Source organism: Drosophila guanche, unplaced genomic scaffold, assembly GCF_900245975.1.
Source record: "Drosophila guanche unplaced genomic scaffold, DGUA_6, whole genome shotgun sequence".
Lineage (NCBI taxonomy): Eukaryota > Metazoa > Arthropoda > Insecta > Diptera > Drosophilidae > Drosophila > Drosophila guanche.
Window position 1 is genome coordinate 5,597,461 of NW_022995744.1, and position 15,155 is coordinate 5,612,615.

The following is a 15,155-nucleotide window of genomic DNA, read 5'->3' on the forward strand; positions in this document are numbered from 1 at the left end:
TTATATAAACTGTTACGAGTATAGCAAAGTCCCCTCCACCTCGTCCTGCTCGACGTTTTTTAATATGCTCTAAGAACGTTGTATGACAAGCGGCTTACATGTGATTTAGGTTAATTTACAATGTGTGGCTGGCAGAGGGATTTGTGTATCTACATTTTTTTTGCATCAATCTCTACGATACCCTGTAGTTGGGTGAGGGCATAACAAGCTCTCACTCACTCCTGCCCCAGCATTCGTTCCAACATTGTAGAACATTTTGAAATAAATACAAAAGTTAAAGGTTCTGCCAGCTGCCGAATGCCACAATTCCCGCTCTCGGCTTTAATTAAAGTTGCCAAAAAGCAACAAAGAAGCAACGAGCGAAGCCAACAGTCGCAGCTAACTCCTAACAAGAGACCGTGCCACAGTCAGAGTCAGAGGCAGAGCAAGAGCCAGAACGAGACTCCAGGCCGTCAGCCAGGGACAACTTTGGGAACTTTTGATTCAAGTGACAAATTAAAAAAGGCAACGACGACGAAAAACAACGCCACAGTGGAAAAGTGGAAGCGAAAGCAAGAGGCAACTTCTACTCGGTGCTTCAATTGGTAAAAGTCGCTACATTTTGTGGCACTGCGACATGATGGTGAGTGATGCGGCGAGGGGCTGCACGGAGCGGGAGTAGCTGAAGTGCCAGTCGATATAAAGGAAACAATTGTCAACGGTATCGATGATAACACCTGCGTCGATTCTAGCCGCTGCGACAGCTTTTCAAACTTGTCCAATGCACGAAGGAACAGGGACATGGGCAGAGACGGAGACGGAGAACAGAGCGAGGACCCAAAGACTTTTGATGTGTGCCGTGCCGCATCGAGTGGCAGACGGATGGTTTGGACCAAGGGGGAGTGTAAAAGTTGTTGCAGCTGCTGCCACACAAAGCAAAAGTTGTCGGCCCAATGAGCACAGATGGGGGGGGGGGAGCCATTTTGAGTTTCATTCCACCTCCTGAGGGTATCGTTCGTGCTGGTTTTGGAGGTGGAAAGAGGGCCTTGCTAGCTAAGTAATACATTTTTATGAGATTTTTATTGTCACATTTCGCTGGTTGTGGCATATAAAAGCAAAGTGGCCTTTAAGCATGTGAGTGGGAATGCCTGCTCCTCCTTTTTCACGAAGTGAAAGTGGAATGAGAGTTGAAGAGAGAGTGTTGCCTACATTTGAAGTATATTCTACAGAAATAAACCATTTTTACATGAATTTAAATGGCCTCAAATGTCATTGGCTATGCCATTTGAATATTCCAAATGTGCAAATCAACTTTAAGCCACATTTTAAATGCAGCAGCCCCTGCTGCCGGTGCGATGCTCTCTAAAGAGTGGATCAACCCAAAGTGAACGTTCATTAAATTTGCAGTCCAACCTGTCAACAGAAATCTCAATAACATTTTTCAACTGGCTGGGGAATTGCGAATGATTCTGATTCTGATTTTCACATGGCAACAGCAACAGCAACAGCAACAACTAAAATGCTGCCAAATAATCGACAGGCCAACACATAAAAGTCCGTATACCATACATATCTGTGGATGGGTGTGTGTGGAGAGTGTTTTGAGAGCAGTGCAATTCATATGGCACATGAAATGTAATCATTGGCCATTCCAGTCCTGCAATGGCATGTGAATTAGTTAACAGATGGCTGGCAGCGTTCATAACTAGAGATGACAGCGTGAATATGCACAGGGGGATTTTTTGATTAATGTTAACTACAATTTCTTCTCTAGGAGAGTTTCCCCTTATCCTTGAAAAAGTTTTCTCCACATTAAACGTTAGTTTGCTGCCCCGAACTTTTTCTTTATTTCCTTTCACGCAACAGTCACGTCACGCTGCCATCTTTGGGCGTCTGTGCCTCTGCTGTACCAGCTGCACGACTGCTCGACTGTAATAAATTTCGTTTCGACACATTCGCCGCCAACTGCGTGGGGCATACAACAATAAGTGTACACACTGGTACTCGCACTCCCATATACGGAAATAATTCAAGGCAAATTCAATTCGGTGCTCGGAATGACTCTCGGTTATGTGTATGGGCTTGTGTGGTGGGTGTGTAATAGTAGCAATAATAATAATATGCTTATCAGCTGGCCATAAAGTGTGACTATCGAGTGGCAACACCACACGGACAGCGGACCATGGTCTAAGGACAGGTGTGAGAGAGAGAGAGAAATTCTGTCGCTGGTCCAGGTATACGGGGTAAAACCACAAGCGCTGGCAATAAAATTGTTATTTTTGCGATTTATTATTAGAGTGCATTTGGGCCGCCAGCGATTGCGATGGCGATGGCAATGACGGTGGCGGGAGCGGTGGCTTTTGTGTTTTTTTTTGTCGGGATGGGCTGGTGCCGTACCGATTTGAGCCTTGTCGCAGCACGCCAGAAACCGCAAAATGTAGTCGCAACACATTTGGGGCATTAAATTATGGGGTGTTACTTTTATTGATTGCCTCCGCGAGAGGGAAGAGAATGGGATCTGGGGACTGTCGCTGTAGCTGATTGAGTAGCATTTCCATGGCCATTCCCATGTATTTTGCCCACCCCTTAGGCATTGATTGTTTATTGGATTCCGTTTCTGTTTTTCCCTTTTGGGGGAAACCCCGTGCAAATTAAATAGGACTCGCCCCGCAGGCTGTTTCGTGGATACACACGTGTACATCTGTTATATCTGCATTCCTATGGCCTGTTCTGTTCCCTGCTTCAGCTGTTTATTTTTGCTTTATGCTGCATTACGTTCAACACATTCAAACAATTAGCCAGCACCCGAATGGGCTGCTCCATCTGCTCCATTTCCATGTGTTCTATTTGAAATGCTATACAGCCACACACTTAATGGATTGTCACGCATATTTGATGGATCTGAATCGGATTTTTGTTGTTGAACTACCCATAATACGCTAGAAGACCCAATGGTCGTTCAACATTCAATTGAAAAATACGAGTCTCGCGTTTCGCATTTATAATTTTTTGCAACTGTTTTTTATTTATTTTAAAGGAATATTTTTTAATGTCCAATAGATTTTTTTTTGGCGGATCTATTTATGCGATTTTATTGATACTATAAATGATAGGGTTAGGTTTATTTGTAATGATTTATTCTTCTGCGATTTCAATGAAAACTCTACTAATACTTTCCTATCTGCCTGCTGAAACCCACGTGTCCCCCCAACGGTTGCTTTTACAACCAAATTATATCCCTTAATTGATGTGCTCATATGTTTGAAAATGCACTCTGAAATTTGACCAAAACCGAACAGAAATAACAGTCAAACCAGAAAACCAGAAGCAAATTAAACGTAATAAATATTAAATGAGAAGCAAACAAAAATGGCACACACGCACAACATAACGTACATACAGACAAACATATATTTGTGCGCACATCTGATCAAGCAAGTTAATTATATTTTTGTGCAGAAAACCAAAAATTACAAAACATTCCGGGGATGGTGGGCAAGCGGAGCCGGCTAATAAATGTATGCAGAGGCATGCCCCCCAATGTTTGCTCCAATAATTAATTTCCATAGAAAATGAAGTTGCCAGAGCTTTCAGCCAATTAATTGTTTGGAGCTGTAATAAGGGAAAATCAATGAAAGTATTCCGTGGAAGCGATTGGGTTTCGTTTCCCTTTAATGCTTTAAGCCTGTCAAAATCAGGAAAACTGACAGCTAAATTTGAGGGAAAATATTTTTGAATTTTTTCAATATTTGTCTAAAACATCAAATCCAGCAGAAACAAATACAGAACAAATTGTACAAAACTGATGGCAGATGACAGGCGAGCAAGCGAGTAGTCATTTTGCTCTCCATTGACAAATTCACATTTAAATATTGATATTATATAAAAGCACACACACACAGGGACTCATGAACAAGCAGCATACACACACACACGCACGAATACATGTGCAAATAAAATGTTGCCGTTATGTGCAAATATGCTAATTTGTTGTTTGCACAATGATCCCAATGCGGGAACGAAACGGAAGGGAACGAAAGGGGACGGAACCCTTTCCGAACTCGTATCCCTCCCATCTGTTGTTGTTTTCTATTGCTTCCCCCGTTCCATGTGGCCATCCGCTGATTGCAAACAAAATTGCAACTCAATAAGCAAACTAAACAGCAAATATGCAGCAGCAGCTCCCACAAAATACCCCACAATGCCACCACCCCATAACAGTTTTCATCCGGTGCAGCCCAACCCAGCCACCACCCACGAACGCACGAGGGAAATTCTGACAAATCAACCCGATATTAACCTCATTTCAGTGTGTGCCTTTCGGTTTATGGTTTAAGTGCAACTCCAAACAAGATTACAGTGGGAGAGTGAGACTCTGCTGAAAATCCAATTCCCTTCAATTTCGATAGGAAAAACAAGTAGAGGCAATCCGCTTTGTTGCATATCAATTTTTCATTAAATTTTTAGTGGTTTCGTTGATAGTTTGTAACTATAATTTGTGAGTTATCACTAGAAACTTTGGCAAACGTTTAACCTTTCGTTGCCGTTTTTGAGAACACCTCTAATATTATAAATTATAATTCTTCCTTCAGCCCCCTCTCTCCCCTGCACTACTTGCACATTAACAATGAAATCCTTTTGCCACCCTTTTCATCCATTTCAACTCGCCACGCTTCATTGTTTCCTTTCCCTTTCTTTGTTTTCCTCTGTTGACTTTATGAAATTAAAAAGGAAAATTCCCACAAACTGGGCAGAGGCAGAGAGAATTGCAAATGAAAAAGAAAACAACGAAAATAAAAAGATTCTGCTTAAAGTTTGGCCGCAAAACTTTAGAAAACTTTAGGTGTAACAACAGCCAAGAGCGTCTTGGCATTGAGGTAGACAGCCGAGCGTAGGAGGAAAAAGAAAAGTCTTGAGAGAACTTTCAATGCTTGCAACCTTTTGGGACCCCACCATTCGATAGCTCAGCACTTGGCCCACAGCAAGGACTGCTGGAGTCAGCCACAATAATCCGTAAATCAATGAAAAGCAAAATGCCAAAACAACTTCAAACGGATTGGCAAATTGCTGAAATGTATCTGCCAGCGAAAGGTAGTTTGAGTACCCTAAAGGGGGTTAAAGTTTACTGCAGAAGAATATAAAACTACGACGAGTTTGCCATATAAAGTTCTGAAGAAGATTCTTAATGAAAAAGGGAGAAATATAGCTTAAAAACTCGCATCTAAAAGCCACTTTCCTCCTGTAAAATCTCACCCTTTTACCCTCACATTTCCCGTTACACATAGTAAATGCTTTCAATGTCGCTCTGCATATCCTAGATATATTATTTGGGATATTGGGATGATGGGATATTGGGGTGACAAACACCGGAGTTGCCATGGGAATGGCCCGATGACAATTTTTCCGCCCTTGTGGATGATTATTGCATCTGAAATGTTTGGCTGGAGTTGATTAGAGCTAATTAGAGAAGCTGCGCTGCTGAAAATGCTAAAATGGAATATTGATTGGGCCAGGGCAGATACGGTTGACTGACGGAAAAATCCGATTCGGAAATAATTGGATAAACGAATGGCAACTATGACAATCAACCCAGCTATTGGGGGGACGAGGGAGACATTTCTGAAATGTCATGAACATTGGGTTAATGCCTCACAGCACTCACAGGTTAACATTTCTGATTTGCAGATACTTTTGCATACAGTTAACAAGACCTGTCAGCGGAGGCAGTGAAAGCAAACAGAATTTAATTAAAAGCGACACACAGCCCAAGCAAAGGGGGGATGTGCCACCTATTTTCCGATCAACTCTGGACTGAGTCGAGGAGTCGGTGAAATGTAATTAAATGTAATGGCAAAAGTTATGGCCAAATCAAACCGAATTAAATATGCAACAGATTTTGTTACGCAACCTCCCAAGTGAGTGGAATTCAATGTGAAAGGAAAGCATCCTGCATATGGCTCTGCGTCTGTAGTTTATTAATCATACGTCACGCTGTCCCAGCGCATTATTCGCATTGAATAATTCTACGAAAACCACACACAAACGCACGCTGCTCTCTTGATTATGTTTAACTTTGAAGTGACCTTTGCTGCTCATAATAAATTGTCGCTGCTGCTCGCTGCTCTGAATTGCTCTCCTAACATTTTCAAATATTTAAATACAAATGCATATTGAATTTCTACGCTTTCCCCCGGTTTTTGCATGCTTAATTATGTTGTTGTGAGTGTGTGTGTGTGTGTGTGTGTGTGTGTGTGTGTTTGGCAGAGCAACAGAGGGTACTGTGGATGGAAGGGCAAAACCGCAGAGAGCGAACAAATGAAAGCAAAATGAAACGATAAATATTTGGTTTTCGTTAAAACTTTAATTAAAATCATGTTGCACCCCCGCAATAATTTATTTGTATCGCGTTGCTGCTGCTGCTGTCACTTTTCCCTCTTTTTTCAGGGGTGGATGGGCAGTCAGGTTCGAACTGGTGCACGGTGCTGGGGTGCTGGGTGTGTCGATAACAAAACAATTATACCGCTTTGTTTGCTTGAATTGTCGGTCACAGCCGCAACTGTTCTGCTCGTACTGGCACGCCCCTTAGCTCCCCGTTCGTATGAAATGCGAAATGCTTCATACGCGCGCCACGTTCTCCTAATTGAACTAGCCGCAAAATGTTGCACCACCATCCCAACCCAATAGCAAAAGTATTTGGCACATTTTCCATTTTGACCATACATTTTGCTCGCCAAGTATTTGCACTGCTATTTTAAGCTGATTTATTGGCTCGCCGAGACTGGAACTAATTCGTTGTTGAGGTTCTCTTACATCAGGGAACATTTTAGAGCAATTTCCATGCATTTAATAAAAGCTTGAAAACCCATTTCGTTAATTTTATTGCTGAAAACGCTTTAAAGCGGAATAGAATAAATTAATTAAATTCAGAACTTCCTTCTTTAAGACTTCCCCTTCAGGCAGCTTCTTACAGCCCCGTTTTGCTTGGCGCAAACAGATTAAAACTATGATAGATACAGCAACAGACTGCCCCAAGCCCGATGCCCATTCCAGCCACCACCTAATGATTGCAGACACATCTGCTCGATTTCCCAGCCAACGCATTAGGCCAAAAACCAAAGTGAGAAAGCCAAGGGGGAGCGGATAGGAAACGGGGTGGGAAGTGGGTGGAGAAGGAAAAGCATTTCACAAAAGTTAAACGGTCAAAAATTAAGCACAAGCAAAAACAACAACAGCGCGGCGATACATAAGCCAAGTTAATGAGCACAAATACAACACGGAAGCTGCAGCAGCAGCAAGGAAAAACGTTAAGGCATAGAAAAGCTGTTATGTAAAGAAGGCTAAAACGAAGAGGAAGGGGAAAAATAAACTGGAAAAGAGTTGATTTGGCACTTCCACTTCCAACCCCTCACATCCCTTCAGGCGGGCCAAAATTGCCTGCTCGACCAAAAACCTAATTTCAAATGGGATTTTTACTTCGGTTAAGATAGAATAAAACACCCGAAACCTAGAGGAGCAGTAATAAATAGCCGACGGTTTTGGTTTTGGCCAGCAAATATAAAATCTACTCAAAAGTTATTAAGTGCAAATTAATGAACATTAGCGGCTGCCATGGCGCTGCCTACTTTGGGCCGTCTCTCCTGCGGCTGCTGCACCAAATTGATGCAAGGCGTTGGGCGCTAGGGCGGCAGGATGGCAGGACAGACTGAAAATTCATTTAATAATTTTTCAATTAAATGCAGACAGCTGACCAGCATAGGGAGAGAGAGAGAGCAGGAGAGATTCTGGGCACTAATGGGTGGGGAGCCAAGCCAAGAGGAAAGCTTAGGCAGGACACGCAAGAGTCGAAGGGGAAGAACAAGAAGAAAAGGTCCAGGCAGTCGCTGAGCTACAGGAGTGGGACATACTAGTTAATGAGAGTATGAGCATTTGGAGGTTGTTCCAAGAGTTAATTCCCACTCAATCATGGACTGAACATTTAAGTTAACTTAAGCGTCATTTATGGTAGTTATTATAGCATAAAGAATAAGGTAAAAGTCTGGGAAAAACTATACGCTTAAACGAAATTTAGTTTCGTCATTAGAAATGACTTCAGTATACAACTCATCACAATCAAAATAAGACTAAGAGTTGTGTTCCCTTAAAACACAATCATTAGTAAGCACTTAATCGCTTCAAACTCATTCCCTGTCATAATCTGAACAGAATCCACTATCCATTAAGTGATTTTTTGCCATTACTCCTAAAGGAAACCTTTTTCGTGTTTCCTTTGTTCCCATTTCATAGATTATGTGCTGCAGAGGCAATTACTCATACTTTCATTTTGGCCTCGCATCAAGTCATGCCTAAAATGGCCAGTTGGCTGTCTGTCTGAAGTCTTGACTTTCCTTTCCTTTCGTTTCGTTTTGGGGTATATATCGTCTGGCCTTGAATTCAATTAAAATCTAATTTAGTTTGGCCGGATTAGAGCCAAAGGCTAATAGACCCGTCGCGCCACCGCGACCTCCCGTGCAACGAACTACTCGTGTTGCAGAGGATAATCCGCACACCGAAATTGGCCCCACGACTTTTGATTGTACCGGTCTCCGGTTGCCGTATGGCAATTAAGCCCGGAGAACTCTCCGTTCCGTGTACTCTGTTCACTCAAGCGGCGTTAATCAGTAAGCAATATAAATAATAATTTGAAAGAAAAAACAGGAAAAAAAAAGCCAAGAGAAAATCCAAGCAGAATGAACAACTCTCGCATTTAATGAACAGCCAACGCAGCAGACAATAAAGGAGATAAGAAGGGAACAGGTACAACAGGGGCAAAATTGGTGGAAACCCAAAAGGAAACAGAGAAAAATGCGAATTGCAAAATGCTGACCTAGTTCAAAGTAGCCGTAGCCGTAGCCATTCTGCGTTGGTCACCTGAGCCTGAGCCAGAGCCGGAGCCCCGCCATTAATTGACATTAATTATGGTTATTCATATTCATTTCTGGGATTGCCCGGGAACCGTGTGTGTGTGTGGCTGTTTGTGTTCTCTTACCTGGATTCGAGGCATTTATGTGGAACTCGCAGAGGTTCTTGGTGCCCTGGGCAAAGTCGAAGGAGTCCGAATCGGTGAAGAGTATGTCCACATCCAATTCGAAGCCCCGATTCGGTATGCCCTGCTGCAGCGGTGCCGAGAACGGGCTCGAGTGGAAGGCCACCAGCATTTCTGCTCCACTGAAAGTCACAGAACAAAAACAGAAAAGAGAATCAATTGAAATGTAAATGATTTGCATTTTTATATTAAATTGCAGTATTATATTATATGCAGTGACTCACAGTCACAGGAGAAGTGAATATCTAGGGGAATTAATGCAATAGTTTATCGTAATGTAATGCTGGGAAATCTGAGAATTGATATTTTCATAGTTGAAATTAATTAAATATCTCATTACGTGGCTGCTGAAAATCTTAGAAGTTTGCTCCCCATCGTCCTATCTGACAGCTGCTTCTACATGTATCGAGTGTTTTGGGTCATAACCAGGCCACTGGCACTCCAATTAGAGGCGTGAAAAAAGTCCTCCTCACATACATTTAATTTGCGCAATTCGGCAAACAAGAAAGTCATAAAGTTGTGTTGGCCACGAAAGAAGCAACAAACTAACAACCGAACCAAACAACCAAACAACACAAACAACAACCAACGTTTGTGGGCGTCTTGCCAAATCCCTGACTGCCTGCCACGCCCAAAAGTATGACGCAGCACTCTGCTTTGTTTCGGGCTATTTAAAGTGTCCGCCCGTCCGTCCGCTTCTCTGTCCGCTCTTCAGTCCACTCCCTTGTCGCCGCCGCCGTCTGGTTGTTTGCATTTTTGCTGCCAAATTAACTTTTTTCGCCATTGTCTTGCCTACTGCCTGGCAAAAAGGGGGAGGCACCCTACAAACTTTTAGGCAAATTTTTTGGCACAACAAAGTAACAGTCGAGTTGGCCCAAAAATGTAGCCGTTTGTCTTTTCTACTTATTTTTTTGTTTTGTATCCAACAATTATGAATTGCCGGTCGCCTGTGGTGGGTGTGTTGCAGCAAATCGCTTTTAGTCACCTCTACGCTATAAAACGGGTTGCGTTCCGTCTGTCTGTCTGTAGTTGTAGACGGCGCGACGCCAGATTTTATGCCTTCCAAGGCAATGACATCGAGAGGATTATAAAAGTTTCCAACTGAGAAGTGGAGCTAAATTTAAGAGTAATCTTCAATAAATTCTTAAGCTATTCGGCTGCTTAACATGCCTCGCTCGTAGCCATATAAATTATGCTCAAAGTTTTCAATTTAAACATCAAATTGAATTTTTATTGCTCAAGCAAGAGGTGCACGGTGCGTATGCGTAATATGGCATGACATAAAATAAAACAGAAACTGAGACACACGACCTGTCCGGGGGCGGGGCGGGTGCACGCATTCGACTAAGCCAAGACCTGAAACACTTAAAAGGAAACTCCCACGCAGACGATGTCAAGAGCCATCAAACATGGCCAACAAAATGGCTTTTTAATATGTGTAAGTGTGGCCAAGCGGGAGTGGGCGAGGGAGTGAGTGTGGGAGCCAAAGCTGCTTATTATTTAAGGAAAAACGTGCTTCGTGCAGATGGAGTGGAGTCGGGCAGCATACAACAGCTGCAACAACGTTTTTGTCAGTGCCAAGTGCAATAAACTGCAAATGAAAAGTGAATTAATTTTTAATAAAGCGACACAAATGCTTGTCCTGGGTCCCTGCCAGTGCCTGCCATTCATCTGGTTGCTTGGGGCTTGTCGTGTCCTGTTTTTGGGGTATGTCCTGCTGTCCCTGCACCTGTCTGTAGGTATCTGTGTGTGTGTGGGTTTGCCAGCTGGTGCGTCTGTGTGTGGGCTTTTGCGTGGCATTTGGTTACTTTATGGCCTGCGGCACACTTGTGGGTGTCGTAAAATCAACACGAACGCATAGTCATGGCATGCCCATCGCCTCCTCTATAAGCCCGTACTCCATTTACCTCCTCTCATGTGCCTTTGTCAGTTATCAATACACGTAAACCCCCTCCTCCTCTAGAGTACGTTCCCATGAAGCGGTAGAGTGTCCAGACCACAAATGGCAGCAGCACAGCACCCCGTCCACCTTCCCCCTTTCAAAATTCTCTCCAGCATTGCGGTCAACGCAGGGTCAGGGTATTCGCAGGCAGGAGGTCGGCCCTCTGGTGTTTGGAGAGCCTTAGAGTACACGGGAATTTCAAGTGATTAAAGGACACAGGCCTGAGTAAATTATACGCCATTTTGGATGCGTTTCCGCGATTTCTAGCGAATCCAAAATACCAAAAGGGAGCTCATTAGGCAGTTGATTGAACCAGCTCGAAATGTAGTTGATGCTAGTCTCGCCATGACCCAAATTGGGTTGTAGGGTCTTAGGTTTAACGAAAGAGTAAGGGTCTGGTGTATTTTCGACTACTGAACTTTGTGGATTCATTATTTATGCAGACAAGCAATGATTTTCGCCACTTTCAGTTACCGAATGCCGCTGAAACTTACAAAATCCTGCTGCAGGATAAGCCATCAACTACCTTAAATTATTATTAACCATGGGCAAACATCCTCGACACGGAACCTAATCCGCAAAGTGCATACTCAAAATAAACACAGAAAAAACTCACAGGCAGGCAGCAGAGGGAGGGAGGCAGCAAATTTGTGCCATAAAAAATTAATATGCAATTTAAAAAGTTATCGCTTTGAGTTTTTCTTGTACTGCTAACAAAAATTAACATTTACTTAGAGGGAAAGCAACAGCTGCTGCAACTTCTCAACCAAGACTGCTTGCCACAAAGAAAAAAAAAAAAAAAAAACAGAAAAGGAAGCGGAGGAAACGCAGAAGCGCTCCAATGAAATACCAACGTCTCGTGGCACCTTTAGCTTGTTGCAATTTTAAGTTGCTCTGCGAAATTAATAATTTTCATGTGGCTTTTTCTCACCACCCACCCCCACCCCTCCCACCCTCTCTCTCTGTCTCTGTCTGCGTGTCGTTCTGTACAAGTGTCTCCTTGCCTGCTCTCTGTATGCATATGCGATTTTCGTACAAAGTCCGGAGTGAGTCCCGTGTCTGAGGTGAGAAGTAAAGGTGGAAATGTTTGAGGAGCCGCAAGCGAGTCTGTCCCCCCTCTCTCTCTCTCTCTTAGCGAGTGTGTGTGCATTTATAATTCGTATGCTCATGTCGCGTGTGACCTGATACGGGCGTGGCGGCAGGGGCTAAAGGTGCTGTGCTGGAAAGATGTTGCACGAGCTACGAGGCTGGCTTCTTAATGCCGTTCTTCTTGGTAGCCACCAGCCACCCACTTTTCCATCAGGCTCTTGGAGCGGAGCATCTTTCGTCTTTCGACTTTTTCGTTTTTCTCCTCCTTGTGCATATTACGCTCTATGCATATTTGATGCGCTCTACCTTGCCACTGCCACTGCCACTGCCACCACTCCTGGCACTTGCCGTGCCACCAGCCGTGTAGCCAACGTGTGCATGATTATGGGATTTTCCCAAGATACGGCAAGGATGTCAATAAATGCGAGAGTGCAACTCATTAAGAGATTAAGGGCCACAAGGCAAAGCGATCATCGTCAGACCCATAACCATTATGATCCTTCAAGATGGATCCCCCGCAGGAAGCACATTCCACATTTTTACAGCTGCCCAAGCAGACAGCGACCCGAAAAAAAGGAAATCAAAGTTTATGTACATGTCTCAAGAGGCACTGGAAAAGAGCAAACTTTTGGCCCTGGCCGAAAAGACACCAAAAACAAAATTCTCAAGTGCTAGATAAATGGCCAAAGGGGCAGGGAGGTGGAGAGTGTCGTTCTTCGGCGGTTGGACGGTAGCGACGAAGGCGAAGGCCACTTGAATGTCATGTAAAGGCGTGGGCGTGGCTGAGAGCTGCATTCGAGCCTTCTGTGGGATGTCCTGTAAGTGTTTTTAAGTGCCTTCGAGAGCCAGACCAGCAGGAATTTAATGGCAATCGAAATGAAAATGAACTATATAGTTCCGCTTCCGGTTGACATAAATAATACATATGGAATGGTACTTTAATGGCTGACAATCTTTATGATAGTAAATAACATTGAAATAGAGCAGAAAATATAAGAAAGTTTAATGACTTCTCATGGGAACACAACGATTAAACACAACAAATAAATAAAATGCCAAGTGGGAGGTACTTAAACACAATAAAATTCTGTACAATAAAGTTTATCCCAATTATAAATAGTATAAAACAATTTAAGCTAAATAAATGTAAAATTAACATAAAATAATAAATGAAGTGCATTGCAGCCAAAACCTTTTAATGTGATTAAATATTTAACTTATTTGTATCTACATGTTAATTTTCATGTGTTTATTTAAGGAAGTCTTTTTCAACTATGTTAAACTTATAAATACTAATGTCATGAAGTGCTTCCCATAACTCTGCTGTACATACGAATTGCTGATTTGACTTTGGCAATTCAGCAATCACCTCAGTGAACTAGCACACTAACGAGAGTGAGAATTACTACTACGCATGCAGTTGGAGCAACTAAAACTACACCGATTAGTTGCGTTTTAATTACTTAAAGCCACCGCCACACCAAGCCACCAAGCAGTGCCAATGTGTGGGAGATTGTGGGGAAAACTTGCAAATTGCTTGTGAGATTCGTTCGTCTTTAAGAATTTATGGTTGGAGGTGTATGTACAAAGCGTAAATGCTTGGCAAAACTTGGCAACTAATGAGCAAAATTTTGCCATTGCATAAATCACATGCATCAAAATGTTTTCAATAGAGAATGGCAGCAGCAGCACAGAACCAAAAGTTTCAGCACAAACGGCAACATAAATCTATTTATATTAATGTGTGTGTTAGTATATGTACGTGTGTGTATGTGTGTCTTGAATCCTGGTATCTCGTATCTGTTTTTCACATTTCGTCTGTCTGTCTGTCTGTCGGTCGGTCGGTCTATCTGTTTGTCCGATGGTTTGTCTGTCTGTCTGCCTGGCAATGTCTGCAGAGCAACCCAATTTCCGGTTTTTGCTTAAGCATTGCAATGCATTGCGCACAATTGTAAGGCCCAAACACACACACACACACACACACACACAGAGAGACTCAAAAACATCTACACACATAGATTAAAGCTATGTCTGTGCGGCTGTGTGTGTCCTTTGTATCTATGTGTAACTGAATTGGAACACATGCGCCCCAGGCCAAAACTGCAGTGCAGTGCACTACTCGGCTGCGGTCTTCACACTGGGGCTGATTCACTCACTTCCAGCAGTGATGCGGAAAAAAGGCTCTCAATCACTGTGATTGAGAAATCACTCTCTGGCTCTGGCTCTGGGGCTGGGGGTTGGATAAATATACTCATAGATCAGTGCCAGTGACTGTGATTGGTCTTCAAAGCCTCCATTTTGCTAGGCTGAAACCCTCCATTAAAATGCTCTGTGCATCTTGATTTATGTACACGGATTTTCGTAGTTTATTTGTCTGAAGTTCTAATGTTTTTTTATGTACTTAGAGTAACATTCACACGCGAATCACGGTGCCCACCAAGTAGCTGTTTTTCTCATCACTGTGGGACATAAATACACATAGACAGAATGGCACACACACTCGCCAACACACACTCACACATGCTCATTAAAAATGTCTGTCTATCCTTTCTTGTAAATGTATTATGAGCTTTGCTGTGCTCATATTTAACTTTTTCATAAAAGGAAGAAATGGCGTTAAATAAATGTCCTCTGTCTGTCTCTTTCTCATCCTCTCACTCCTTCTCTTCGTTTCTCTTCTCTCTTTTTGTAGTGCTTCGGCTGGCACAAAAGTAAGCCATGCAATGGGTGGAAAAATACGCTTTCAAAAGGCTTTCTTTGGACTTACCGTGACACGACGCGTGGCAGCCAGTCGCCGCCGCAGTATTTGGCCAACACGGGATCGTTGGTGGAGCTGCCATCATAGAAGATGAGATGATCACGTTCTCCCGTACAGTCTGACCAGGCGCGTATGGAGCGGGAGGTCTTGTTGAAGCTGGCAATCGACCTGTGAATGAGTGGAAAGGTTAACCAAAGGAAACAAAAACATAACAATTGCCAAATGGGTAAGCAATCAATTCGCAAAATTCAATGAATACATTTCCGTTTGGCCAAATCCAAAAGGGATACAATGTCCAGCTGCTG

At 43.0% G+C, this 15,155-nt stretch overlaps 1 protein-coding gene across 1 annotated transcript in view; it reads right to left on the bottom strand.

The window, feature by feature from the left end:
- The window catches only part of LOC117579629, a 57,360-nt gene that overhangs the window by 13,200 nt on the left and 29,005 nt on the right, over positions 1–15,155 (bottom strand). Inside the window, exons 8-9 of the mRNA XM_034265595.1 lie at positions 14,860–15,018; positions 9,005–9,183 (exon numbers count right to left, since the gene is read on the bottom strand). Of these exons, the coding sequence (XP_034121486.1) occupies positions 9,005–9,183; positions 14,860–15,018 (338 nt within the window). The remainder of the gene's footprint in view (positions 1–9,004; positions 9,184–14,859; positions 15,019–15,155) is intronic.